This window comes from Pelophylax lessonae, assembly GCF_965119305.1.
Source record: "Pelophylax lessonae genome assembly, chromosome: 11".
Classification (NCBI taxonomy): Eukaryota; Metazoa; Chordata; class Amphibia; order Anura; family Ranidae; genus Pelophylax; species Pelophylax lessonae.
Genome location: NC_138778.1, coordinates 188,216,486 through 188,243,682, shown reverse-complemented (window position 1 = coordinate 188,243,682; position 27,197 = coordinate 188,216,486). Strand labels below are relative to the sequence as shown.

At 43.9% G+C, this 27,197-nt stretch overlaps 1 protein-coding gene across 1 annotated transcript in view; it reads left to right on the top strand.

Annotated features, from left to right (window-relative positions):
* The window catches only part of LOC309566734 (microtubule-associated protein tau-like), a 133,873-nt gene that overhangs the window by 92,207 nt on the left and 14,469 nt on the right, over positions 1 to 27,197 (top strand). Inside the window, exons 6-12 of the mRNA XM_082272006.1 lie at positions 3,412 to 3,461; positions 11,562 to 11,750; positions 12,855 to 12,960; positions 14,602 to 14,646; positions 15,818 to 16,089; positions 18,074 to 18,166; positions 24,440 to 24,521. Coding sequence (XP_082128132.1) covers positions 3,412 to 3,461; positions 11,562 to 11,750; positions 12,855 to 12,960; positions 14,602 to 14,646; positions 15,818 to 16,089; positions 18,074 to 18,166; positions 24,440 to 24,521 — 837 coding nt within the window. The remainder of the gene's footprint in view (positions 1 to 3,411; positions 3,462 to 11,561; positions 11,751 to 12,854; positions 12,961 to 14,601; positions 14,647 to 15,817; positions 16,090 to 18,073; positions 18,167 to 24,439; positions 24,522 to 27,197) is intronic.

Below are 27,197 nucleotides of genomic sequence, written 5' to 3'. Positions count from 1 at the left end.
TAATCTTCCCAGAACTGCCACCTTCCCTCCCCAGTGGAGTCCAGTGCTTCACCATCATTCTCCAGTAGGTAAAATAAAAAAATAGATGGAGATGAATGGAGCTGGAAGCTCAAGATCTCTCCTCTGGGATTTCTCAAAAAATAATACAATGGCTCTATAAATAAAAAAAGGAACATTTTGGGTGGACTGATCTTCAGTTTCATTTATAAGTCAATAAAAAAACATCACAAAAATGTGATGTAAATTTACAGTTGTGTATAAATGTTGCAGTAAATGTCCAGCAGAAGTGAAAGTCATGGAATGGGTTAATCTTGACATCTGCCATGATGTCACCAGTTAAATTTCTCCAGTATGGGGGCCTTGGCCTTTAAACTATATTTGAAGCAGTGTATATCCTAGCGGGATGGAAAATAAACATTCCACTGGTTCTAAACATGAGGCATACAGCATAAAAACACGATGACTATATAGACAAATATAATAGCACCAGCATAATCCAAAAATACACAACAGCTTAATCGTGGTAATACGTCGACCCACCAGTGAGCATTCTGCTATTTATGCTTCTGTTCCTCTGTCTGGTTACCGGATATATACTCAAGGGGTGATGGGCATACAACAGCATTAGTACGGATATTGCTTTAACTTCAGCCATTGCATTTGGGATTTTAATAACCTGGCCGCCAGTGTAAGGGGGGGACATTCGTCACACTGGCCACCAGTGTAAGGGAGGACATTCGTCCCACTGGCCACCAGTGTAAGGGAGGACATTCGTCCCACTGGCCAGCAGTGTAAGAGAGGACATTCGTCCCACTGGCCACCAGTGTAAGGGAGGACATTCGTCCCTCTGGCCACCAGTGTAAGTGAGGACATTCGTCCCACTGGCCACCAGTGTAGAGGTCTTTTTCAACTTGTCCCCCATGAATTGGTTTTACCAGGGGTTCTCCTAGACCTGAACATGATTTCAAGGGTTCATCTGGAGGTAAAAAAATTGAGAAAGGCTGACCTGACCTGTAGATTTATTTTATTTTTTTTTTGTATTATTTTTTTGTAAGCAAAAGGGCTGTTTTTTCAGGTTCCTTAAGATTTTACGGCATTGTGTTATGTAGTCAGTTTAGGTATACATAGTGCTTAGTTGAGTTTCCTTTAAACAGTTGTAAAGATGGATTATAATTCTGGTTTGGTGTAAAGCAGAACATTAAACTGTAGACCTTTTGTTTGTCTCCGATCTTCCTGTGACTAACAATTATTTGCATGACTGAATGTTCCCGGGCTTCAGACACTTTGGCTTCCTAGTAAACAAAGCATAGCACTAATAATATGGAAGAGTGTGCTTTTCTGATCATTATAAAATGGAATTGTATTTGTATAGCATTGGAATATAACACCCTGTAGAAGATAATCGTGGTTTTCTGAACATTTTTAATAAGGCTATAGACATAGTGTAACAATGGTGAATAAAAGACCATAAATGTAATACATTACCATTCATGCTGGTAACTTTGATGCTGTAATCTGTTATCAGGGGTTAGCACACGTCACACATTGCCCTATGCCTTATTAAATATGATTGAATTGGAGCCATTTTGTGGGCAGACTAAATGTGCATCAGATTTAGTTTACTAGAATGCAGTGACATAACAACCCATTCTGGGCCTTGTTTATTAAAGCATGTTAGGTTTGATATAAATCTTTTACTTGTCTTACGGTTAGCCAGGCCTGGAGCCAACTCCATTAGTTGGGAACCGGCAACAATGCAGCTTTGTCCTCACAGTCTGGGTAAGGAGATGACATTTAAAGGTGAGTTAACTGCTAAATACACAAGCAAAACACATACGTGGAAGTTGTTTGAGTTGCCAAAGAATTTGTATTTCTGTCCATCCAGTCCTGAGGTTTATAAAGCTGTGTCAGAAGAACCAACTACGTCAGTAATCCACTACAGTTAACTAGTACATGTTCAACTCGGTCACCTCCCCACCCTTTGATTGGTAACAAAGAAGAAGTCGGTGACTGATAAGCTGATCTTTGTGCGAGATGTGCAGCAGAGATGATCATTGACATGCGTTGTCTGTGAGAGCCCCACTGGGCAACAATGGAAAAAATGGCCAACAAGCACTTCCTAATCGTGATGGACCTAATTTATTAGTGTTTTTAAAGGACAGGTTAACCAAAAACAAATGAGTAAAGCCTAGTACACACTATCGGGTTTTATTCGTTCAACTCGCTGTTCGATCTGGTTGGAGCCACTGTACTAACGAGCCAACGTTAGTACAGTGATCTCCCCCCCGTTGAGCTGTTGTGTTATGACAGGGAGGCGTCCCCCCTGGCAAGACACTCCAATCAGTGCTCTCAGCCATCGGCTGAGAGTGCTGTTTGGGAGCCAATTGGCTGCTGGTTTTCCAGAATGCAGCTGTTCGGCCGGCTTCTGTTGGACCGCCTGGCAGACACACAGACCGAATGTCAGCTGTTTTTTTTTTTTTTTTTTTTGAACAGGCCGATGTCTCTAGACATTCAGCTCCTGTGTACGGAGCTTAAGGCTGGCCATACACAGGGCAAAGTTTGCTCGATTTTCCCATCAACACAGACAGAGTTGAAGCCATCCCTGCTGGTAGAAGACAGTGGTTACTCCTAGCGAGCGGCTATAGCAGCCACTAGCAACAATCTCAACAGAATCAGTCAGGCTGGTTGTACCCAAGTTAATAAATCAATCAACTTGGTACATTTACCGTGCCCATACATGGTTCGAATTTCGGCCGGTTCCTGCTGAACCGACCGAGATTCGAACCGTGTATGACCTGCTTGAGGTTAGCCATTGGTGCAGGGGCTGAACAAGAGAAACCGTATCGATTTTTCCATCCACCTAAGGGTCCTTATTTTGTAGAGAAGATCCATGATGCGCAGTACATTTTTTTGGAGACATTTTTATTGCTGTTTGTGTTAACACTTTCAGATGTGAGTTTATACCAGGTTGGCTGACAAGTCTCAGCTGGAGAATGGGATTTTATCCATGTCACATTTCCTGGCCAGTGACTGCGGCTCCAAGATAAGGTCAAATATCTCTGCACAATGCTAGTATCTTCACATTGTATTAAGATTACACCCATGGTAAAGGATGTATGGAGCTCATACTGTGTGTGTGATGCCCCCGCCACAGTTACTTCTACCATTACCTGCATTTTACTAAATTGACATAATAGTGCTAGAGTTCCTTTAATATTGTAGCTAGATCTGTTTTGGAAACATCATGCCCAGTGATATCACTGTTTCACCACAAAAGGATTCCATTTTATTTTCTGAACTGCCCACAAAATGGCTTTGTGCTCCAGGGTGCAGGGTACCTTTTATTGTTGCTCCCGGACTTGTTACGTTGTGAGATCCTTCATTGACTTTTTATATATTTGATTCTTGCAGTCCACGATCAAGAAAAGCACGAACGTGATTCCCAGGAAAAAACAGGACAGGTAAGAAGAGAATTTCTAATGTAAAAGGTAGACGGGGGACTCCTGACCATTCAGATCAGCATTCCATAGCGGTGTATTCCAGGTCACGTATAGCTTCTAGTCCTTTCATAGGCTATGTGTCACCTGCTTCATTATAAACCATAAGCATTAAGCTATACAGAATGTATGTGATAAACATGATTTTTTTTTTTTTGTTTTGGGGATATAGAATTTTTAATTAGTTTATTTGAGCAAGGCTCAAGAGAGTTAAGTTTAAGTGTAAAAAGTGCCTAAAGTGACAATATTTCTGCAGTAGGTACATTCATATCCACTTTACTACCAGTCACGTAACCTCTACGTCGGCTGACTTTGAGTGGTTATACCGGGATGATGCCTCTAGCTAGAGGCATCATCCCGGTACCGTTGTTTGAAGCCGACGGTCGGCTTTCCGTCGGTAACGATCGATGCGGCTCGGGAGCCGCTCGATCGTTACCCGGGGGGGGCGGGAGGGGACGTCCCCCCTCTCCCGCCGCCTTCCGCGGCTTTGCTCAGGGCTACCGTCCCACCGGGAGCCCCGAGCACCCAGCCGGCACGTCCGCCGGCTGGATGGAGTCCCGATGAATGCCGGAAACGGCATCGATCGGGTCTCCGATGACGTAACCCGGAGGCGGCGTCCATGACGTCACGTCCGGGTTACTGTGCTGCAAAAGGCGGCAGATTTGAAAAACGGCTGTATGCAAAAATGCAGTTTTCGGCGTTTTGCATACAGGGAAGTGTAGTGGAGGGGTCTAGGGTCTTTTAGACCCTCGATCCCTCCATAAACAGTGGCGTCGCTAGGGGGGGGCCAGAGGGGGCCATGGCCCCACCAATATTACTCTGTGCCCCCTCATGTGCCCCCCCAAATAAAATGCCGTTTTTGTTACTATTTTATATGGCAGAGAAAGCACTAAATCAAAAAAAAAGGCTGAAGAAGGCTGCTGTTCTGGTGCTGTGCGATACATCCCCCCCCCCAGGCTGTAATGGTAGAGTCCGGATTGAAAAAAAAAGCCTGATTCACACTGTGTATACGAGGCTGCGAGTGTCTTGTCTGTATGACACAGCCGAGCCAGCACACTCCCTCCTCCCTCCTCCCCCTCCCCTCTCCCCTCACAGACAGCAGAGGAGAGGCAATACGAGCTCCTTGTGTGTCTGCCTGGACCGCCCACTCTCCTCCCCGCATGCAGATATATCTGAGAGGAGATGTGGGCGGGAAACATGAAATATGGTGGTGTCTGGTGTGTGAGAGAGGGAAGAGGAAGAGCTTTAAACCTGCTGGGTGAGTACAGCTGTGCAGTATACAGTATATTGTGATTGCTGAACTGTCCCCATCTCCCTCCCTTGTCCCCCCCCCCCCTTCTCTGTTCTTCCTAGAGCTTGACAAACTTCACTTCCATTAAGAACTTAGGCAGCCAATGCATGGATTTTGTAAATGTGAAAGAACACTTCCTCGGGCCAATTGGTTTTATAAATGTGACAATGGGATTGTGCTGTGGACGACCCTAAGAGTGAACATTGGAAAATAAGTGTAATACAAGGTATTACTCACAGCGCGTGTCGTTGAGCAAAATAATAATAAATAATGATGTGCTAAATATGTGATACAGAGTATAAAAATGTATGGTGTGCTCTTGTGATTATAATAAAATAACTTTTGGCTGCTTATAGCTCTATTTAAATGCACCCTATAAAATACTGAACTCGTGCTTATTGTGACTTTGCAGTCCTATGCCAAAATGCATCAAAAAAATAAATTATCAAGTGAAATGTGATATGCAAAACTTAAACCATATAATGCAAAGAAATATTAGTGATAAAAAATTACTGGTGCAGAAAAAATAGTGAAAATTATTAAACTGTGATTGGTGTCCAATATACTGAAATATAGTGTCCAAATAGTCCAGAAAAATTAGTCCAAAAGAAATATTCCAGCTTCAGTGATGGTGTTGGAAATACCAATCAGTGCAATAGTGTTGTCACCCTCCGTGCTCCTGTGCGATAAGGTAGGCAATTCAAACTCACCAGACGGTGTTGACCCACAATGTCTTATGACAAGTGGGTCAGTAGAGCTTTGTGTGGTAGGTATCCAGCGGGGTCCCAGCCATCCGTGTCTGGGTGGTCCTGGATGCTCAGTTTTCAGAAAATTCTGCAGACAGGAAGAAGTGACACAGCAGAGATAAAGAATCACACATGGCTCCCACCGGGTCCCAAACCTTGGGAATGGTTGATAAAGGAGGCACATCTAAGAATGCAGGCTTCTGAGGTAAAGATGTCCACATAGACCGTCCTCCTCACCACCAGCAGTCTGTAGTCGTGAACGGGAAGAATACACTGCAGTAGAGCGATCTGAAAGAGAGGCTTGAAGTACACATTGAGCTCAGTGTGGAAGGGATGATCTCCTTTAATTTATCAACCATTCCCAAGGTTTGGGACCCGGTGGGAGCCATGTGTGATTCTTTATCTCTGCTGTGTCACTTCTTCCTGTCTGCAGAATTTTCTGAAAACTGAGCATCCAGGACCACCCAGACACGGATGGCTGGGACCCCGCTGGATACCTACCACACAAAGCTCTACTGACCCACTTGTCATAAGACATTGTGGGTCAACACCGTCTGGTGAGTTTGAATTGCCTACCTTATCGCACAGGAGCACGGAGGGTGACAACACTATTGCACTGATTGGTATTTCCAACACCATCACTGAAGCTGGAATATTTCTTTTGGACTAATTTTTCTGGACTATTTGGACACTATATTTCAGTATATTGGACACCAATCACAGTTTAATAATTTTCACTATTTTTTCTGCACCAGTAATTTTTTATCACTAATATTTCTTTGCATTATATGGTTTAAGTTTTGCATATCACATTTCACTTGATAATTTATTTTTTTGATGCATTTTGGCATAGGACTGCAAAGTCACAATAAGCACGAGTTCAGTATTTTATAGGGTGCATTTAAATAGAGCTATAAGCAGCCAAAAGTTATTTTATTATAATCACAAGAGCACACCATACATTTTTATACTCTGTATCACATATTTAGCACATCATTATTTATTATTATTTTGCTCAACGACACGCGCTGTGCCTGTGAGTAATACCTTGTATTACACTTATTTTCCAATGCACGGATTTTGTTTCATTCAGGTTGGGTTCACACTGATGCAGTGTACTGCATTGCATGTCATTTGTCCAGGAATCACACAAGATTCCTGTACAAATGACATGCAAATTCAGTGCGATGCAAATTGAACCATACATTGTGTGTGGCTCAATTTGCATTGAATCCGCTCCAAAAAGGTGCAAGACCCTTTTTTTTTGTCTGCACTGGAATCGGATCGCAAGGGTGTTCAGACCCATATGATCCAATTCCATCTCCATCGGCTTCCACAGTGCGCACTGCAAACCAGTTTGTGGGTATCATTAATATTGACACCCGCAGTGGTTTGCAGAGCGCAGTGTGAACTGCTTGCAATTCTGATGCATTGCGGGAAAGGAATTGCAGCAGTTCCCTCACCGCATCAGTGTGAACCGGACCTCAACTATTGTGTTGACGAAAAAAATATTAAATTCCCCCATCTACACATTCAAGGTGGATGGGGGAATCATCCTGCTGAGCCCATGCCAGAACTACCAGGGTCGCACTTGTGACCAGGTCCTGGTGTTTAGCCTCCAGGGGGGTTTCCAGCCTCCTCTTTCTGTCCTGCCCCTGATATTGACAATGCCAATCTGGTGTTTTCTGTCTCAGTGGCAGCAGCTGCAGCATATTAGGACCCAGTACTGGTTACATTATGGGGCTGATGGGGGCATATGGGGAAGAGGGGGCAGCACTACTGGTTGTAGATGGCTGGGCTCTCCACCAGTCGCCTAGCAGCTGTGACACTGCATAGCCTTTTCTGTTGACATGGTGATCTGGATGTGTTCTGGGTGATGCTCCCGATCAGATCTAAAAATAAATATGATAGTGGTTTTATTGATTAGAGCCCCCACCTTATTGGAATGCAGCCCACACAGTTGCTGAGCATATGGCTGATATATATGTGATTGTACTTTTGATTCTATTAAATATTGTGTTTATGTCCACATATTCGATCCAATTGGGAGAATCGCCCAGATTGCATCCAAATGGCATGTCAACAGAGAAGGCTATGCAGTGTCATCGCTGCTAGGGACTGGCGGAGAGCACAGCTGTCTACAACCAGTAGTGCCAGCCCTTCCGCACATTTGCCCATTAGCCCCATAATGTAACCAGCACTGGATCCTAATGCGCTGCCATGAAGACAGACGCTGGACTGGCCCTGTCAATAGCAGGGGCAGGACAGCAAGAGGAAATTGGGAACCTCCACAGTGGTGGAACACCAGGGCCTGGTTGCTGGTGACATATCCCTTGCTTTCCACCACCATGGGGGACCTAAGATGTCAGGAAGGAGGCCCACTGTAGAACATGAAAGAGCCCTGCTGTGGGAAAGTAATAAAGGCCCCCTGGATCAGTGGAAAGCACACCATGCACACAGGGAAGGCCCCCGGGACCGATGGGTGGGGGTGGTCAGGGTGGCCCCCTATGGTTTCTTGCACTGATGCCCATTGTCACGAATATTTCATCTTTTTGCCTTTTTGATGCTCATTGTCAGGAATTGTGACAAAGTGTTTGGAATATTTCATGTTTATGCGTTTGATAGCCCTTCATAATGCAAATTTTTTGTCTAGAGGTCATGTTAAAGAGACTCCCCAGCTTCCTTCTCGGAAGTATGCCTGGGGACTTTTTAGCATCTTGATAAAAGTCCCTAGTCAGATTGAAACATTGACGCTCAATTGTATTGTATATTGCATGAACAAAACAAAGGTGAATTTGTAACAAGACCTCTGGAGTGCATTCTATTCTTGGGAAAAAAAAATAAAAATATATATATATACTGCATTTTATTGTCGGCCCCCCTACTTTTGTCCCTGTCCCCCCATGTGCCCCCCCAAAATATGAAAGCTGGAGACGCCACTGTCCATAAAGTGTACCTGTCACGACATATTGCTGTCACCAGGGATGTTTACATTGCTTGTGACAGCAATAAAAGTGATCAGATTTTTTTTTTTTTTAAAAACCTGTAATAAAGTTTAAAAAAAAGAAAAAATAAATAGGAAAAAAAAAAAAAAAAAAATTTAGCCGTCCCCGTCACCGTTAGCTCGCGCACAAAAAAAAACGTATACGCAAGTCAAGCCGCAAATGAAATCGCTGTTCAAACCACACATGTGAGGTATCGCCGCGATCGCCAGAGCGTGGGCAATAATTAAAAAAAAAGAGCTACACTCTAACTCTAAACTGGTAACCGTTAAATAAATTTAAAGCGTCGCAGATTGAGATCTCTATTGACCGTAGTTTGTCGCCATCCCACGGGGGGGCGCAATTTTAAACCGTAACATGTTTGGTATCTATTTACTCGGCGTGACATCATCTTTCACAATATACAAAAAAAATGGGCTAACTTTACTGTTTAGTATTTTTTAAATGCAGTGAAATGTGATTTTTCAAATTTTTTCCAAAAAAATGGCGTTTTAAAGACCGCTGCGCAAATACCGCGTGACAAAAAATTTTGCAATGACCGACATTTTATTCTCCAGAGTCTTTGCTAAAAAAATATATATAATGTTTGGGGGTTCTAAGTAGTTTTCTAGGAAAAAATACTGGTTTTAACTTGTGAACAAAAAGTGTCCGAAATAGGGCTGGGGCTAAAGTGGATATGGACCTACAGTACGGAGTCCCTTGAACTCCTGGCTGTAAACAGGACCTCAATGTCTCCCCAAGTTTGTGGGTGCGCACAACCATCATGCACTTGGTTTTGCCCAACTTTGTAGTGAACATGAAATAAACTGTATTTGTTTTGAATTTCAGAAATAAATTTCACATTGGCCCCCCCCCCACTCTTTCTACTTGCCACGTATGTATAATTAGTATGACCAGAGTCATGACATCCCCCTCTTGAAATGAATCTCTCCTACAAAAAGCAGAGCTTCCTGTTTATAACACAGCATCCCGGGGGCTCGTCAACAGCCAGAGTGCTGAAAATTGCCAGACACAGATTGATGCCTATTACATATGTTGCTGTCAGTGAAGCCGTCTCCACCCAGAACCATACCAGAAATGCAGGGCTCCTCTTTTCTTCTTGATGTCATGCTTTATTTTTTGCTTGTATTTTATTTTCTTGGCAGTTTCTTGTTTAATTTGTCGAACATGAATTAAAGCGTATTGTGATGAGTGTGGGGGTGAAGCTTTGTCTATCTCAAGTTGTAGGGTAGTCATCCTGATCCTTGTTAAAATGCTGGCATAGATAGTTGCATTGTTAAAAGGGATGAAAGACCTATGTCCACCAAGTTGAACCTCCTAAAACTCCTTTGGCAAGGAAAGAAAAATCTAATCAGCAACCTGGATCAAAACCCCTTAAGGTGTCTGATTCACACCATAATGTGTACATGTGCAGTGCAACATGATTTAATGCAACGCACAATATCGTATGTAAATGCAACACAACGCATCTGAACTGACAGACAAAAAAAAGATATAGAAAGGCACACACCCTCAGTTTAGCTCTGGTCTGTTCTAAACATACAGTATGCATTTTTCGCACTGCACTGCCCGACACCCAGGAAGCCCTTGCATTGATTGGTGTTGATCAAATGCAGGAAACTCCAGTAAGTACCATACCAAGTGCAAAGGGGGAGTTTGGGGGTAACAGGACTGCAAAATGCTCATCAACACATAAATGCAATGCAACACATAAAAAAGCATATAAAAAAATATATGAGAGGAAGGCCCTTTATTGAAGGTTTACATTAATACCCCAGCGGTTGCCACCTAGTAGGTAGTCATCTCCTGGCTCAGAACCAGATACACAAAACTCTTCTGGAAAAACTCAGGAAAGAGAGAGCCTTATGGGGATGAAAAATGACACAATGGGGTATGAACCAATTGGTTCATACCCCATTGTGTAATTTTTTCATCCCCATAAGGCTCTCTTTTTTTTCTGGGTTCTTCCAGAAGAGTTTTCGTACATAAAAAAGCATGCAAATGCATGTTACTGTACATGAATTTTCAGGGCATTGCTGTGCATTTATATGTGCAGTATAGTGTGAAAGGACCCATAGGCCGGCCACGCACAGAGCGAATTTCTTTCCTGCAACTCAATTCCCCAAACACAGACAGACGCTGGGCCATTGTCTTCTCCTGGCGAGGGGGCGGATGAAGCAATCCCCACTAGTAGAAGACAGTGATTATCGCTAGTGGCTTATAGGAGCCACTAGCAAAAATGGCAAGAGAATCTGGCAGGCTGGTTGTACCCAAGTTGCTCAATCAACTTGTTACATTCAGTCTGCCCATTAACGGGTCAAAATCTCAGCTGATTCCTGCTGAACTGGCCTTAGTAATTGCTACCCTGTACTTCAGCAGTTGTAAGAACATCACCTGGCCCTTGCATATGCATTATCTAACCCATCAGGTGCTAAAGGGGTATGGCCACATTACAAAGAAAATTCTGACTTAACCCTTTGCACACTGCTATACACCCTTATGTATAGGTGTATAGTAGTATGCAAAGTATTTCTTTAGAATTTTTTGAAATAAAGCTTTAAATCCTAAACTCTTCCCTCAGGTCTCTTGTCTCTTATGATCCCAAAATATAAACCATGACTGCACTAAAACATGCAACCGCACATGGAGAATAGTTGTTTTCTATGTGCCCTTGTGTTGATCAGTGTTAATAAATGCAGGTCAACTGGCCTGTTGTAAATTAACCTTGAGGCAGGTAGATGCCTTACTAGTAATAGGAAATCAGAGGTGGGAGCGGTTTGAGTCCTTGTAATGCGTGCCTAAAGATAAATCTGGCCAGACCAAGAATCAAGTTAAGTAACTGTAGTGTCTTCCAGTCACCAGCAAGCAGGGGAGCAGTCAAAACCTGTTATTAAAGTATTGACACTCGTGCTTTTAATTCCTGATCGACATTCTCATGCTTCACAGAAATCTTTGGTTTGGTTTGCCTTTTTATTTTCACCATTTTTTTTTCTGTTCATGTAATGTTATGTTTTACATTCTGAAGACATCCTCAACTCCATCCCTTGCCAAACACTCTGCAGCCCGAAGCTCCACTATCCCCAAACGATCCCCTTCCGCTAGCACAGCCACCCAGAAAAAACCTTCCAGCCCAACAGTCCCTCCCACGAGGAGCCTTACCCAGAGGGCATCCCCAGCCTCGTACCGCCCGCTGAGCACCCCTTCACGGGCAAAGGTAAGAAGAAGAGATCCAGCGTGAGCGAGTGGCAGATCTGATAACAACTGCTTGATTTGCCTAGGGCTATCCTTTTCATTCCATTAACTCCACTGCTGATTTTCATTCATTCTGTCATTTTTTTCTTTTTATTATTTTCCTTTCATTACTGACTTTTCTGTTTGACCAAAATGGCCTTGTGCAGTAATCAACATGCGAGGAGACTTAATCCTGGGGAAACAAGTGTAAAGTTGAGAGTCCAATTTACACCTATAAAATGAGAAAGTATGGTATTGACTGGAACCTTGGGGGAGAATTCCAGATGACACTGTAGATACTTGCCCACAGTTTCCCATCTGTGATTTCTGGCAGATTGGGTCAGATGCTGGCTTATTTCTCAGAGACATCATTAGTATCCCTTGTCCTGTCCAACTTGCTGCAGCCAGTAGAAAACAAGACGCTCGTGTTGGGCTCCGTGGATGGATCCTACATAATTGTAGGAGGGTCCAGCTGCTAGTGTATGACACCATTGTTGTGGCTAGGACACAGACGGGAACGGTCATTGTTGGAGTTTCCATCAGATGTACTAAGCTAACAAATGCTTTAGTCTGTTGGTGCCCATTCATAACTGAAATATCAACTTTCAATAGAGCTGGTTTTCAAGAGCCTGTACAAATATAAGGGGCCTAGACAGGCTAGCAGCATTCAGGAAGACCATGGAAAGTCAGTGAATAATAATAATCCCATAAAAGGAATTATGGGAAGGCATGTTGGGGTGGAAGTCATTATAGCTGAGTATTTTATACTCCTGGGCAGTCATAGATGTCATTCTTTCCTCTCCAGCCAATCTAAAGTGACATAGGTGAAATGATTGGTTGTATAGCCAGTTTATACACTTGAAATGGCTGCATTGAGAGAGACCTTCGTCCATCCAGAGTGCCAAGTCTCATACAAGAATAGCCTGGGGTATGTCCACCCCACTTACTTGCCCTGTGTGAACAAACTGCTTCACACTAGGACATTGGCTGTAGATAGCAGATCTCAGAAAGCAGTTTTGAGTGTCCCTTTTCTACGAACATTCTTTATTGCTATTGATTGCTAATTTTTGAATTTTACAAATAACAGGATGGAGTTGAGAGTGCAGGGGGTAAGCCGGCTCCCAAAGGACCCAGCAACACATCCAGAATCCCTTCAAAGACACCCACAGCAGTCCCAAAGACCCCCCCTGGCGGTAAGTCAGCTTGTTAGTGCCTACAAATGTATTTACTCAAAAGCAAAATTGTGCAAGATCACACACCCCTAACAACCAATTAAAATCAATTTTGGATTTGGCTTCAGTAAAGTCAGTTCTGCTGGATTGCTACAGGTTTCTGCACATTGTTCTTAAGTCATTCCAAGAGGGCTTCTCATAGGATAAATGATCTAGAAGCTGTGTATGTACTCCAGTGGTAACATCATTTTGTTTATCTGTATGCCTATAGATGCTTTATTAGAACTGGAGATTTCTTCAAAGGATGTTTGACTGTCTGAACTTTTCTGTGGGATTTGCATATCCATTTTGGCTGGTTTGGCATGGATGCGTAGTTGGTTATGGTCAATGTATATACAGGCTGGGCCTTATTTAGCAAGGTGCTTCATTTAGGAACTATCTGTATTTTGTTAGAGCTACCTATCCACACGAAACAGTGCTAGCAAGAAAATATGTATTGGACATTTGTAGAAGAGACAGGTTAGACATAAAGGCTTGTATAATTGGGCTCCCCTCAAACCTATGTTGTTTATAGGTTCATATGCATGCAGCAAGTGCTGCCTCCTATGCAACAAATGACAGAAGAACTAGTGAAGAGGGGGATATATATATATGTATATATATATATATATATATATATATATATATATATATATATATATATAATTAGTATGGGAAGATATAGCTTTACAGTATGGAAATCTCAGCATTGTTTAAAAAGAGGGCCTGTGCTATGGAAGCTGTGCCCAAAAATAGGCCTGGCGGAGGCCAAAGGACTAATCAGTAGTATTCCCCTGCTATTAATCTTTTCCCAGTGATTGACTCACCATGCCTTGTTCTGCACAGTGTCGGTGTGGAGGCAGCCATCTTGGTAGAGGCAGGGCTTAGCTGCCCCATGTCAGAGCTTCCCTGTGATGACTGGTGATCGGATGACTGCTGGGGTATTTTTTAAGGCATAGCAGATGCTGGGGAGATGCTTGCACTGCAGGTACAACTTTCTCTTCATGAAGCAAACAGTGAGAAGCATAGTAGTGACCTTGCCAAATCTCACTCCAAATATCCCTAGACTAGCAGTCAGATGCACAGTGCCTTAGATGATCTCACACAGCAGATATACAGCTGGGAGGCAGTGGGCAACTGGTTGAGGTTCACTGCATATTTTTCAGAAGAAATTCAAAACAAAACCTAGATTGTTCAGGGCACAGCTAAGGCACTAGTAACATGTCTAGATGTTCCCTACAAGACAGCACATCTTTAGTGCCCAGAGTTAGTGCGCTCCATCCCCTTCCTAGTGGGTGGAGAGTGCCCTGGCCGCCTTGAAGCACCTTCTTTCACTATGGCAGAAAAAAAAAACTATGGGGTATTTAAGTTTGGTGTCTGTGTTCACTTATTGTATTATAACAATATAATTGCACATGATGTTCGAATTTCATTAATAATGGTGTCACTAAATGTTTCTATGAGCTAGAGGAGGCTTTCATAACCACATATCTGTTGTACTGTGTCAGACATTTTTTTCTTGCTAGTTATCATTTTGCATCTCGCATCAGATTTGTCCTGCACCCTGGTGGCAGGCGTTCAGTGGATTGTACATTAATTTGAAAAATGGTATCCTGATTACAGGTGTGGGAAGAGATCAGAGAAAGGCGCCATCCGGCGTTGGAAAAGGTGAGCGGTTAATAGAATGGATGTCATTGTGATGGAAGTATTGCAATCACCTTTTGTTCCTATATTGTACTGTTCCTCCTCAATTGACACTCATTTAGTATATGTTTGGTGGCCACACACACACCCGTTGATATGATCCTTTATCATTCAGTGCTAATAAACCAATGAAACCTAATAAAAATAACAAGTTTAAAGACCCTCAAATTTATTGAGCTCTCAACCTAGTTGATTGGCCATGATGAAATGATGTTGATTTGCGAGTGTGGAGGAGAACTAATTGAAATTAGGATTAATTAAATGATGATTGCAAAATGCAGAATTATAACCCCCCCCCCCCCCCCCCACATTAAGTTGCATCGTTTGATACGAGCATTTGAAAACAAGCATTTTATCTAAATCAATTATAAATCGCTATGTGTATGACTGTCACCTTTTAGGCTCTCTTACATCCCATGTCTGTTGTAACTTCTTAAGTGGCTGCCACTGAAAGACCAGATTGTTATAGTTATTAGTAGTTTGGCCCATTCCCATGCATACATTGTAATGGACAGCAGTTTACCTAACTCTATCCACCCCTAATAATGTGCGTTAACTACTGCTTAAAGCAACTCTATTGTTCTTGGGGGAAAAATAAATGTAGTGCCTGTAAAACAAAATGTAACTCATAATTGGCAACTGTCCTAATGCCCAACTGCTGATCTTCACTCTCTACCACTACCAAAGATTCTTCTGCATCTGACCTACATCCAGGTGAGGAGTGTCTGATACCAGATCCCCTACTGAGTGATTGGGCACCTTTCACTGGCCCCTTATCGTGACCTGTCCTATAATGGCATAGATGAAAATCAGAAGGTGGGCAAGGAGACAGCCAAGTATTAACTGGATATAACTGAATTCTTTATGAGGCACTGCTTTAAATTTTTGGAAGCGACATGGTTACCGTAACCTTTCACTGCATGGGCATTTCAACAGACTCCTGCCCATTATACCAGCTGGGAATTAGTTAACCTTTTTACTTCCAGCTATGTAGTAGAAATGATTCATGTAGCCGTAAAGCCAACCTTATCACTTCTACGTGGCTGGGGAATGTGGCAGGACAGTGCTATAATATTTCAAAATATTAAGAAGCTGTGAAAAATAAAAAAAACTTCCAATTTTGCTTTTGCTCCAGCTGAATCCCCGAAGTCTGGCGACAGAAGCGGATATAGCAGCCCTGGATCTCCTAGCACCCCTACAGGTCGTTCCCGCACATCTTCATCACAGGTGGCATCCAGCCGGGAACCCAAAAAGGTTGCCATTGTGCGTACTCCTCCTAAATCTCCTGCTTCTGCCAAAAGCCGTCTTCAGCCAGTCCCCAGCACAGCGCCAATACCAGACCTTAAGAACATCAAATCCAAGATTGGCTCCATTGATAATATCCGGCACACGCCAGGAGGAGGCAAGGTATCTGAGCATTGTCAGGGGTCTGTTGGTAAACATTTTATGCAGATTGAAGGATGCAGACTACAGAGGGGTTGGGTAGAAAGAGCTGTATCAAGATAGAAGTGTTGGAGATATATGAGGTCACTAGATATTAAGTCTGTCTGGGATATAGGATGGGCAAAGGGAGGAATCCCAGCAGCATAATATACCTGCTAATTCTTAAAGCAATTATTTCCAAGTTTAAGAATTGGTTGTGATTGGGGGGGGGGGGGTACTCTTCTTTTGGAGCAGCTTGCTATGGATCAGCAGTTTTCCCTGTGTGATAACAAGCACCACCTTCTGCAAGCACGGTGCGCCCCTTCAATGTACTTGGTAGAAGAATCTGGGCTCAAAGATACCACCATTGTGCCATACTGGTTAGAAATGGCAGCAGCTCCTGGTATTGGAGTGATCATGCAAGGATGGCAAATGTTGCCCTGGCCCTCAGCAACCAAAATAATGTCCCTCTGGAAAATATAATTCTTTGGACAGGGACAAAAGCACGCAGGTAATATTTGTTTCCTGCTTACAGCTGCAGCCCATCTTGGCAGTTGTCAGGCAGGTTACGAACTTGCAATACATGCACAATTCCCCACTCTTTTAAAAACACTGCAAGCACAGAAAAATACCTGTTTATCTAAAAAAAAAAAATCAAGTGCGATCCTAACACTATAGTGAGCTGACCATGAAATCCCAAGCAGTGCTGTCAACCCTGTCTGGTTGTCTTCTGCTTGAGGGGAGAGTAGTCAAGCAGGGGAGAACTTGAGTAAGGATGGCAGGACTGTTTGGGACTTCCTTCTTCAATACATTTTTATTTTCCTCTGGCCATCATGCTTCCATACTTGAGTCGCTGAACCAGGACAAGTATGCAGATAAGGATGTCTTGACTTTCCTGGTCTACCCACTTTTTTCAGGTCAGTGCCTTAAAGTAGTATTCTGAGATATACCCAACTAATCCTAAAACGGCTTCCTCCCCTTCCTAACACCTATATTATCGAAACTGTAAGAAATATCTGTATACTAATCTATTTTCAGGCTGCACAGATACGTTCACATGATCGGCTCCCTTGTGTCTGCTAGCTGCAGCTTCAAGGGAGAGGATGGAGTGCCGACAATGGATGGGCCATAGTAAGCCTATGGGGTGATGTCACTGCTTGCAGGAACTCCTGCCATTGTCGAGCGCTCCTTCCTCTGCCCTGGAGCCGGCGCTGGCTGACAGGGAAGATCATGTAGCCAGACCAGAGTCGTCTGAAAATAAAGTATGTATACAGATCTTCCCTAGTTAGTCTGTATATATAGGTGGTAGGTGAGAGCAGTTTGAAGATTAGTTAGCTATATACAGGAATTCTACTTTAAATCAGGGAGTTAGTGTAATACCCTGGGGTACTAGAAAGTTCAGCCATGGCAGCCTTCATAATTCTTTGAGGAAAGGCTTACTTTAGGAATTAGACAGCTGCCTATTGTTTTTCTTTATTAAAGCAGATTTGCTTTCGGTTTACATGCTTTCCTTTTGCAGATACACAAATTAAAACTAGATTTATTTATTTTTTTTGCCAACACTTTGTCCTGTCTTGTTCTCCACCTGGATTGGTGGTCAGGCCACATGGGCCCATGCCCAATGAGACTTCAGTAGCATTGGCTACCCTTATAGTGCTAGTATGAACTAGTACAATGGTATTAGTACTCATCAAGCTGTCAGTTATTACTATACTGGACATTTTCAGATGATGAAAATTGAAAAAGCTATAACAGACAACTAGGGAGGAGGTCAGGAAGTTTGTAAAAGACATGCTGATTGTCATATTTTTTGTTGTCCACCTTCTCTTCCTGTCATCTCATCTGATTGCCACATTTCCACATCTATCTCTGCGTCACGCCACTCACTCTCGCCCGCTTCATGCCATCTGCTGCCCGTTTCTTTTTCTGCTCTGTTTTACCACCTGCGCCTACCTGGTTCCTCCCGCAGGTGCAGATTGTCCACAAGAAAGTTGATGTCAGTACTGTTCAGTCCAAGTGTGGATCCAAGGACAACCTGAAGCATGTCCCTGGGGGAGGAGCAGTGAGTGACACACACTCTCCGTACAGATACACTGACCACCACCAATCAGCCGCCATCATGGCGTTCTTTCTGCTTGTTTGCTGCACTTTGATTTTTCTCATTCTGCCTGCCTGCACATAACACTTACACACTGTAATAACTTCCTACTGAAAGCAAGATTAACAAGTGTCTTAGAATAACAGATAATTCATCACGTTTCTATATACTACATGTACTTGTTCTGTATGCTGCATTGCATGCAATTGTGCATTTGGTTTACAGTGTAGAGAGAGCAATTTAAAAACAAATACCATTTATTATAATACAGTCTAATACCACTTAAAATCATTGTCTATGCAGCACATTTTTACAAAACTATGAATAGAATGATGCTGTCTTTAGAGCACAATACTGCTCTATCCGCATGAGATGCAGATGTATTCTGCATTGTATTAAAAAGTAATAATAACTAGTTATGATTTCATAATTTGCAAACTTTGATGTAAGGCAATCTAGTCATTGGCAGTGACCGTCTCAATGCCCTTCTATCTAGACAATTTTTGGCCACCGCTCTGCCGCCCCTTTAGTTGGCAGCTGCTTCCCTTTCTCTGCAATCCTTTAATGGGCTCTCATTTATTCTTTTTGCGGGAGGTCATTGATGAAGTCCACTCTTTCTATCAAAGCCTATTCTTGTTTTCCCGGCTGTTGTAGGAAGAGAGAGTTTTAGGCTCATTCCTCCATTGAAGAATCCCTCACTCATTTTGGTAAAGCTTCACAGTCTATTAGATGTTAGGGGGTCTTTTTGTCCTCAAAACAAAACCAGTTTTGATGGATTTTAAGGCATAAGTAATACAGGATGGTCACCCTACTTCCCAGGTTTTGCCTAGAGTGAAAATGTCATTACAGATTTAAGCTGCAGTGACATCTGCTGATAAAATCTGATATTGCAGAATAACTTACACAAAGGCTCTCTTAACCACTTGCCGCCAAATCACATACCTAGTACGTCATTTGACTTCAAGTGGTTGCACTGGGATGATGCTTGCAGCTGAAGGCATCACCCTGGTACCATTTTTTTTTTTTTTTTAGAGCCAATGGACGGGTCGGCTTGGCTCTCTTGTAAAAGCAACCGGAGCGGCTAACTAGCCACTCGGTTGCTATTACAAGCAGCGGGAGGGCACTTCAAAAAATGTAGGTGCCCCGGTGCTAGCGTGCATAGACGAACTTGCGTGTCAGTCCTGCAGTCACGCAAACAGTGATCGTCCTACGCATGGGAGGTATTGCGAGAAGGTCTGATCATAGGCAGTAATTCTAGCACTAGACCTCCTCTGTAGATATAAAGTGGTAACCTGTAAAAGGCTTTTAAAGCGTCACCTGTAGATGATAAAATTTACCTTGTTTGTCCTGCTGCGTGGGGTGTGCAAAATTTTAAAGCATGGCAGGTTTGGTATCCCCAAAAAATTGGGTTATGTATTGTGTTTTTTTGCATTAAAATGTAAAAAAGTGTATTTTTCCCCCCAAAAATTGCATTAAAAAAAAAAAGAAAGCGCTGACAAAAAACACCCATTTATTCTCTAGAGCCTCTGCAAAATATATATATATATATATATATATATAATGTTTGGAGTTCTAAGTAATATTTTTTTAGCAAAAAAGTTTGACAGACACAGTGCTCAATAAATCATAACTACTGGGTTATTTATATTGCCTCCTCCAGGGGTAGGACTAAGCAGAACAAAAACCACCTGGCTACACCCATGGACCATCCTCAGTTTGGTATATAACCCCCCTCTCTGCTCTAGGTAATCAGTTTAGTAGCAAGCAGTATTAGAAGTATCAGAATTCAAGAGAGGGGTGGGTGCTGTGTCCGTCGATGAACGGTAAGTACAAAAATCCCATTTTCTCTTTTGTTCATCAACGGACACAGCGCTCCATAAATCATAACTACTGGGACGTCCAAAAGAAGTGCCAAAAGGAAAATGAGGGGTGGGGAAAATAACCCAAGGCTAAACATAGGAGCCCTTAGCCAGGACACAGAAGCCTTAACTGGGTGTCACAGGAGCCCCGTCTGAAAAAAATAAAGGTTTAAAGAAAAACACCTCTCAAGAGGGAACAGCTGCCTGCAAAACTTTGCAGCCCAAAGAAGCATTCACAGATGCCAAAGTATCTACCTTATAGAATTTTGTGAAGGTATGCGCTGACGACCAAGTGCCCACTTTGCAATGTTGTGATATTGAAGCCTGATGAAGGAAGGCCCAAGAAGCACTCAGCGCCCGAGTAGAATGCGCCAGCACAGGGAAAGGTGGAACCTGACCTTTAATGGAATAGGCCTGAGTCACCGTCTGTCTGATCCATCTGGAGATGGTAGCCGAAGAAGCGGCCAGCCCTTTTCTTTGTCTGTTTGTAACCACAAAAAGCAAGTGTTACCTCCGAAAAGACTCAGTAGCTGCCAGATACACCCAAATCGCACAAACCACATCCAGGGTTTGCAAAGCCAATTCCTTGGGATGAGCCGGCTTGGGACAAAAGGAAGGCAACACAATGTCCTCATTCAAATGGAAGTCAGAGACAACTTTGGTCAGGAACGGAGAACCACTTTATCCCTATGGACCACTAAATAGAGACTGACAGGATAATGCCACCAATTCCGATACCCTGCGGGCCGAGGTAATAGCCACCAAGAATGTCACCTTCTGTGATAATGTAGGCAAGCAAATCTCTACAATATTCTCAACTGGAGGTTTCTGGAGAACTGAATGTACTACATTTAAATCCCATGGCCGCAAAATAGACCATATAGGTGGAGCCACATGTCAAACCTCCTGAATGAAGGTACGAACTAAAGAGTGCGTGGCGACGGGTCGCTGAAAGAAGATTGCCAGGGCAGACACCTAACCTTTGATGGTACTCAAGGCAACGTCTGATCAACGCTCTATTGAGGAAAGGGTAAGATCCAAGCGCCACAGGCTCGAGGATGGGCGCCAATCGACTCACACCAGGAAATGTACGCTTTCCACGTACAATGGTATATCTTGCTGGAAGACGACTTCATCGCCTTCACCATAGTAGGGATCATTGATCCAGACAAACCTCTATCTCTCAGTACCTGGCTTTCAATAGCTAAGCCATTAAAACCAGCAACTGTAAAGCAGGATGGTAGATCAGCCCTAGGGACAACTGGTTTCTCTGAGAGAAAGCCCCCAAGGGATGTTTACAGCCACCAGGATGATTGGAAGATCCTCGCTCTTGATTCCTCACAGGAACTGTGGAAGAAGCCTTAGCCGAGGAGAATACTGGACTTACCGTGGCCTGCAGCGACTGTCAGAGGACCCAGTGACCTCATCTTGCGCTTCGATATCCTCCTGTGGAGCCGAACTTGCTAAAGGAGCTGCATGTAGAACTGTGCAAACAGGATTTAAATCCGCAAAAGGAGACTTAGGACCTAAAAAAAACCTGAAAAGAAAAAACATTGCCCCCCTTTCTGGGTACCCCCCAAAGAAACATTGTGCGGATCTCCTTGACGCTCACAAAAGAAGTCCACGGGCTGGAAACCAGTGAACATGCCCCCCCACCCCAATAACGGGTGAGGGCAGACCTTCATGCTGAAGGGGTCTTTTCTGCTGGTCCAGAGAAGCTAGCTTTAGGCTTACCAGACAAAAGTTGTTTGGAACCTCCCGGGGAAGATTTAAAAGATCTATTTCCCTTATTCTCCGTCCCATTTACTTGACTGTGGCAGGAAGGTACTCTTCCCCTTGTGATACCTTTTTAATGATGTCAACCAGGGTAGCCCCAAACAGGTGATCGCTTTGAAAGGGCATATCAATGAGAGCTTTCTTAGAGGCTTAGTCTGCAGACCAATTCTTAAGCCGTAGCACGTGCCTAATCACCACCGCTGAAACAGAAAGTTTGGACAGCACAGGAGCTGTATCCAAAGCTGCATCACAAATAAACTGCAGCCCATGTACCAACTGGTCCACTAAATCAACATAAGCAGCGGGGACCTGCTCACTCCTTAGGCCCTGGCGCAAAAGCTTGGCCCATTCAGTTAGGGTCTGAGACATCAGGGCTGAGGCAAAGACTGGCCGCAATGCCAACCAGCCATAGCCATCTTAAAGTCTCACGCACTGCAGAGATAAGAGCCTCTACCAGCGCTTTTTCATTTTCTGCTGTGACCATGGAGGCATCATCCTCACTATTGGATGGATCTGGGAGTGTGATATTAAGCCCCCCTGGACGGGATGCGTTCATGGCGGCATCAGATGAGACAGACTGAGCAGAGAAAGGAGGGGGATGCTTCCTCCTGGGCCTTTGCCCACACGCCACTTCCAGCCGGGATACTAAGGACTGCAGGACCGCCGTCAGTGCAACCATGGGAAGCTGGGGTTTCCAAGGGTCCTGCCACCTCCATGAAGGGGGTCAGTGGGGGAGATGTGAGCTCCATAAGGAAAGGAAGACCTTGCAGTACAAAAATGATCTTTTGGCACCACTAAAGGATCCCTTCAAGGCTCAGAGTACCTATCAGCAGAGAGAGAGAGATAACAGGGACCCCCAAGGACTCACCCTACCGACCAGAGGAGCGCCAAGAATTCAAACCCAGCATCATCATGGATACCATCCCTGTTCATATGTCCTGGGCACAGGAAGAGGAAACTAAGGAGGAAGAGGAAGAGCTTCGGCATCCCCACGTGGCTTCGGTCATCTCGAGCGTCTCCCGAACTAAGGGAAAATGGCCCCGTGAAATTGGGCTACAAAAACATGGCCGCCAACCGGAGACCAGCCAGACTAAAGGGAAAATGACCACCACCAGCTACAAACGCTAAAGCATGCTGCCAGGATCTTCCCTGCACTCTCTGCAACACTGTACCTGTACCCTCTGCAAGGGGACCCCCCCTTCCCCCGAAGGTAGGACACGTTAGGGGAGACTCCGCTGCACACTCTGCACTGGGACCCCCCTGCACTATACCCACTTTGCAAACAGTAGGGCATGCACCTAGAGGTCTCCTACACTGGGACCCCCCGCTGCATTCTCTGCCCTTGGACACCCACCATACTCCAGGTCCAGACAGGGGGGAAAAGGAGTGGGGGGGAAGACCAGCTCACTGAGGGATTTAAGGATGGGAGGAGGGAACCTACAGGCAGGTCCGACCGTCCCTGGAGGTTACCTGCGTCCATCCCAAAAGGGGAGAGGGGGGTCTGTACTTACCCTTCCATGGTGTGGGTAACGCTCCAGCCAGAATCCTCGCCACCTCAGTAGGGGAGCTGTTGGCCATGGGACCGCTGTGACTCAGACCCAAGCCCGGTCGTATGTGACCCTGCAAGATGTTTAACTCGCGAGCCAGCCTCTGCACATGAGGCTATGCCGCATCCGACCTAGCGTGTGGCTGCGGTCTGCACGCGCTCGCTGGCTGGGCTGGGGGGGACCACTGGATCTAGATTATCCAGCCCGTCGCCCAGCCCGGCAGTTGACTGTAGATCTCCTGTGAGAAAAAAAACAAAAAAAGATGTAAGGAAGGAGAAGAAAAATGCTAGAACCAGAGATCCCAGCTGGGAGCCTAGGTCCTTACTCCTTCCTACACAGATTAAAACTGATTACCTAGAGCAGAGAGGGGGGTTATATACCAAGCTGAGGATGGCTTATGGGCATAGCCAGGTGTTTTTTGTTCTGCCTAGTCCTACTCCTTGAGGAGGCAATATAACCCAGTAGTTATGATTTATGGAGCGTTGTGTTCGTCGATGAACGAAATAGAAAAAAAAAGATTTTCACATGTATACAAAAAGTGCCAGAAAAACGCCTGGACTTCAAGTGGTTAAATACTGTATTTTATATGAATGGTTGCAGTGTGAATAGGATTAAAGGATCCCAAGGTATGCCTGCCATACAGGGACCAGCATCCAAGTCAAGAGGAGATTTCCACCTAATATTAACACTCGTTATATTTCACAGCTGCTTTCTCTAACCAAGTTAGCATTAATGGACTTTCTAATATTTACAAATGCATTCTTAAATCTTATCCTGTACTATAACTCTTCGATTTTATCCCTTTTTTCCCCCCTGTAAATGCCCCTGTGACCCACACACGTTTATGCATGTTGCCATTGTATGGGTTGGATCTATGACTTAATCTCTGGAGGGGATTGAGGATGCTGCAGTTACACCAATTCTACAGTGTTTAGAAATCAGAATGGCTGCTTTCGGTGTTTAGGTGGCAGATGCACTTGGATGCTGGATCAGACACTAAATTACTATTATTAATTTGGCGTTTATTATTAATATTGTCTTTTTCCAATCCTCAGGTGCAGATCACACACAAACCAGTTGATATCTCACGTGTTACATCCAAGTGCGGATCTATGGGCAATATTCATCACAGGCCAGGTACAGCCCTCTTTTCATAACTGGAAACACTAGTAAAAGTTGAATACCAGCCCAAAACTTTTTCATATTGAAATAGTAGGAGCAAAGTTTAGAACATATGACAAAAACCTGGTAGAAGTTCTGTTTAGTGACATGTCACTTCCTGACTACATAGGTAGTTGGAGCAAAACTGTCCTTTATAGTGGCACAGCCAGCAAGGAAAATCTGCTAGAGTTTAACCTCACTTATATGTTTTTAGCCTTTCCTGCAGGTCACTAAGTTATTTGTATCATGGGCCTAATTGCTTCAAAAATAGCAAGAGAATTTTGCACAGGCTTTGCCAAACTTCTATTCTGCACATAGAACTGTAGAAACATGGTTTAGAAGTCTTGTCTACGCTGCCTGCTCATCTTATAGACCTAAAATGGGCCATGCTTGCAGCATGGGGATTAATCCCCAACTCTGATCTATGAAAAGTTACAGTGTAGGCAACGAAATCTGTGCATCAAGGTGTAAACACTGGAGGCTGTTTCCATCGTATACAAGTAGGTAGGTCCTTAGGGAGAGTTTAGCATAGAATGGGGATATGTGTGTGTTGGGGGGGTTTCGGGTGTTGTGTTGGGGAGGCAGGCAGTTGTGTTGGGGGGTTTTGGTTGTTGTGTTGGGGAGGCAGGCAGTTTTGGTTGTAACAGTGAGCTAGACTTAACCACTTCAGCCCTGGAAGTTTTTACCCCCCTTAACCACTTAAGCACTGGAAGATTTTACTCCCTTCCTGACCAGGGCCTATTTTGCGATTCGGCACTGCGTGACTTTAACGAACAATTGCGCGGTCGTCCAACGCTGTACCTAAACAAATTTGACGTCCTTTTTTTCCCACAAACAGAGCTTTCTTTTGGTGGTATTTGATCACCTGTGCAAATTTTTGATCATGCGCTATAAACAAAAGATTGTCAATTTTGCAAAAATAACAATATTTTTCACATTTTTTTATATGAAATTCCCCCCCCCCCCCCCAAAAAATGTAAAAATCAAAATTGAACATTTTGGGCCAATTTTTTTTTTTACCATATGTTTGGTAAAAAAAATTGCAAAAAGCGTATTTTGATTGGTTTGCGCAAAAGTTATTGCGTTTACTAACAAAGGGAAAGATTTTTGTCATTTTTGTTGGTTTTTTTTTTTAACGCGTAATGGCGGCGATCTGCAATTTTTTTTGCGGGATTGCAACATTGCGGCGGACAGATCGGACCCTTGACTGACATTTTTGACACTTTTGGGGTTACCAGTGACATTACTACAGTAATCAGTGCTATACATATGCACTGTTACTGTAAAAATGGCACTGGCAGTGAAGGAGTTAACTTTATTGGAGAGGGAGGGGTTAAGTGTGTCCCTAGGGGCGTGTTTCTAACTGTGATTGGCTGTGGCTACTAGTGTAAGAACAGAGATCAACGGTCCTACATAGTAGAACCGTGTGATCTCTATTCTTACACAGGGAAGAAAGACAGGCGACTTTGTTTACATTAGCCGCCTGCCTTTCTTCCACTGTAACGGAAGATCGCGAGTGCACACGCGCGGGGGGGGGGGTTCGGCGACCGCGCCTCCAGTGGTGCGCGCTCTCGCTCGCTCCCTAGAGCCTCACAGGCTAGTGACCAAGCCCTATGTTGCTTTGCCTGTGAGGGGCTGACTGCCGACGTAAATAGTCATGCGGCGGTCTGCAAGCGGTTAATGACCAGGCCATTTTTTTTGCGTTTCTGCACTGCGTTATTTTAATGGAAAATTGCGCGGTCGTGCGACGCTGTACCCAAATAAAATTAATGGCCTTTTTTTCCCCACAAATAGAGCTTTCTTTTGGTGGTATTTGATCACCTCTGCGGTTTTTAGATTTTGCGCTATAAACAAAAAAAGCAACAATTTTGAAAAAAACGCCATATTTGTTTACTTTCTGCTATAAAATGTTTCCAATAAAAAAAATTTAAAAATGTAATTTCAGTTTAGGCCAATTTGTATTCTGCTACATATTTTTGGTAAAAAAAATCCCAAAAAGCGTTTATTTGGTTTGCGCAAAAGTTATAGCGTTTAAAAACTACGGGATAGATTTTTGGACATTTTAATTTTTTTTTATTAGTAATGGCGGCGATCTGCGATTTTTAGCGGGACTGCGACATTGCGGCAGACAGATCAGACCCCTAACTGACATTTTTGACACTTTTTGGGGACCAGTGACATTAATACAGTGATCAGTGCTAAATAATATGCACTGTTACTGTACTGTACACTGGCAGGGAAGGGGTTAATACTGGGGGGTGATCAAAGGGGTTAAATGTATGCCTGTATGCTTGTGGGGGTGGTTCTGTGACAGGCACACACAGATCGCAGTTTCAGCTTAGCTGAAAGTGCTGATCTGTCCCTGCCTGTCTGACAGAAGATCCGCCTGCTTTGTTTACATAAGCAGGCGGGTCTTCTCTCGGTTTTTCGGACGATCGCGGGAGGGCAGCGGCAATCTCACACAGTGCGCCGCCGAAAACCACATGCACTCCAGTCACTTATTACCACGTGACTGGACGCAGCCGAGCCGCCCTGCCGCAGTAAAAAGGCGGCGAGCGGTCGGCAAGTGGTTAAACTGTTAAGACGCACAGATCGAATGTCGGGCAACATCAGTAGGTTCGATTAAAAAAAAAAACGGCCATATGTATGTCA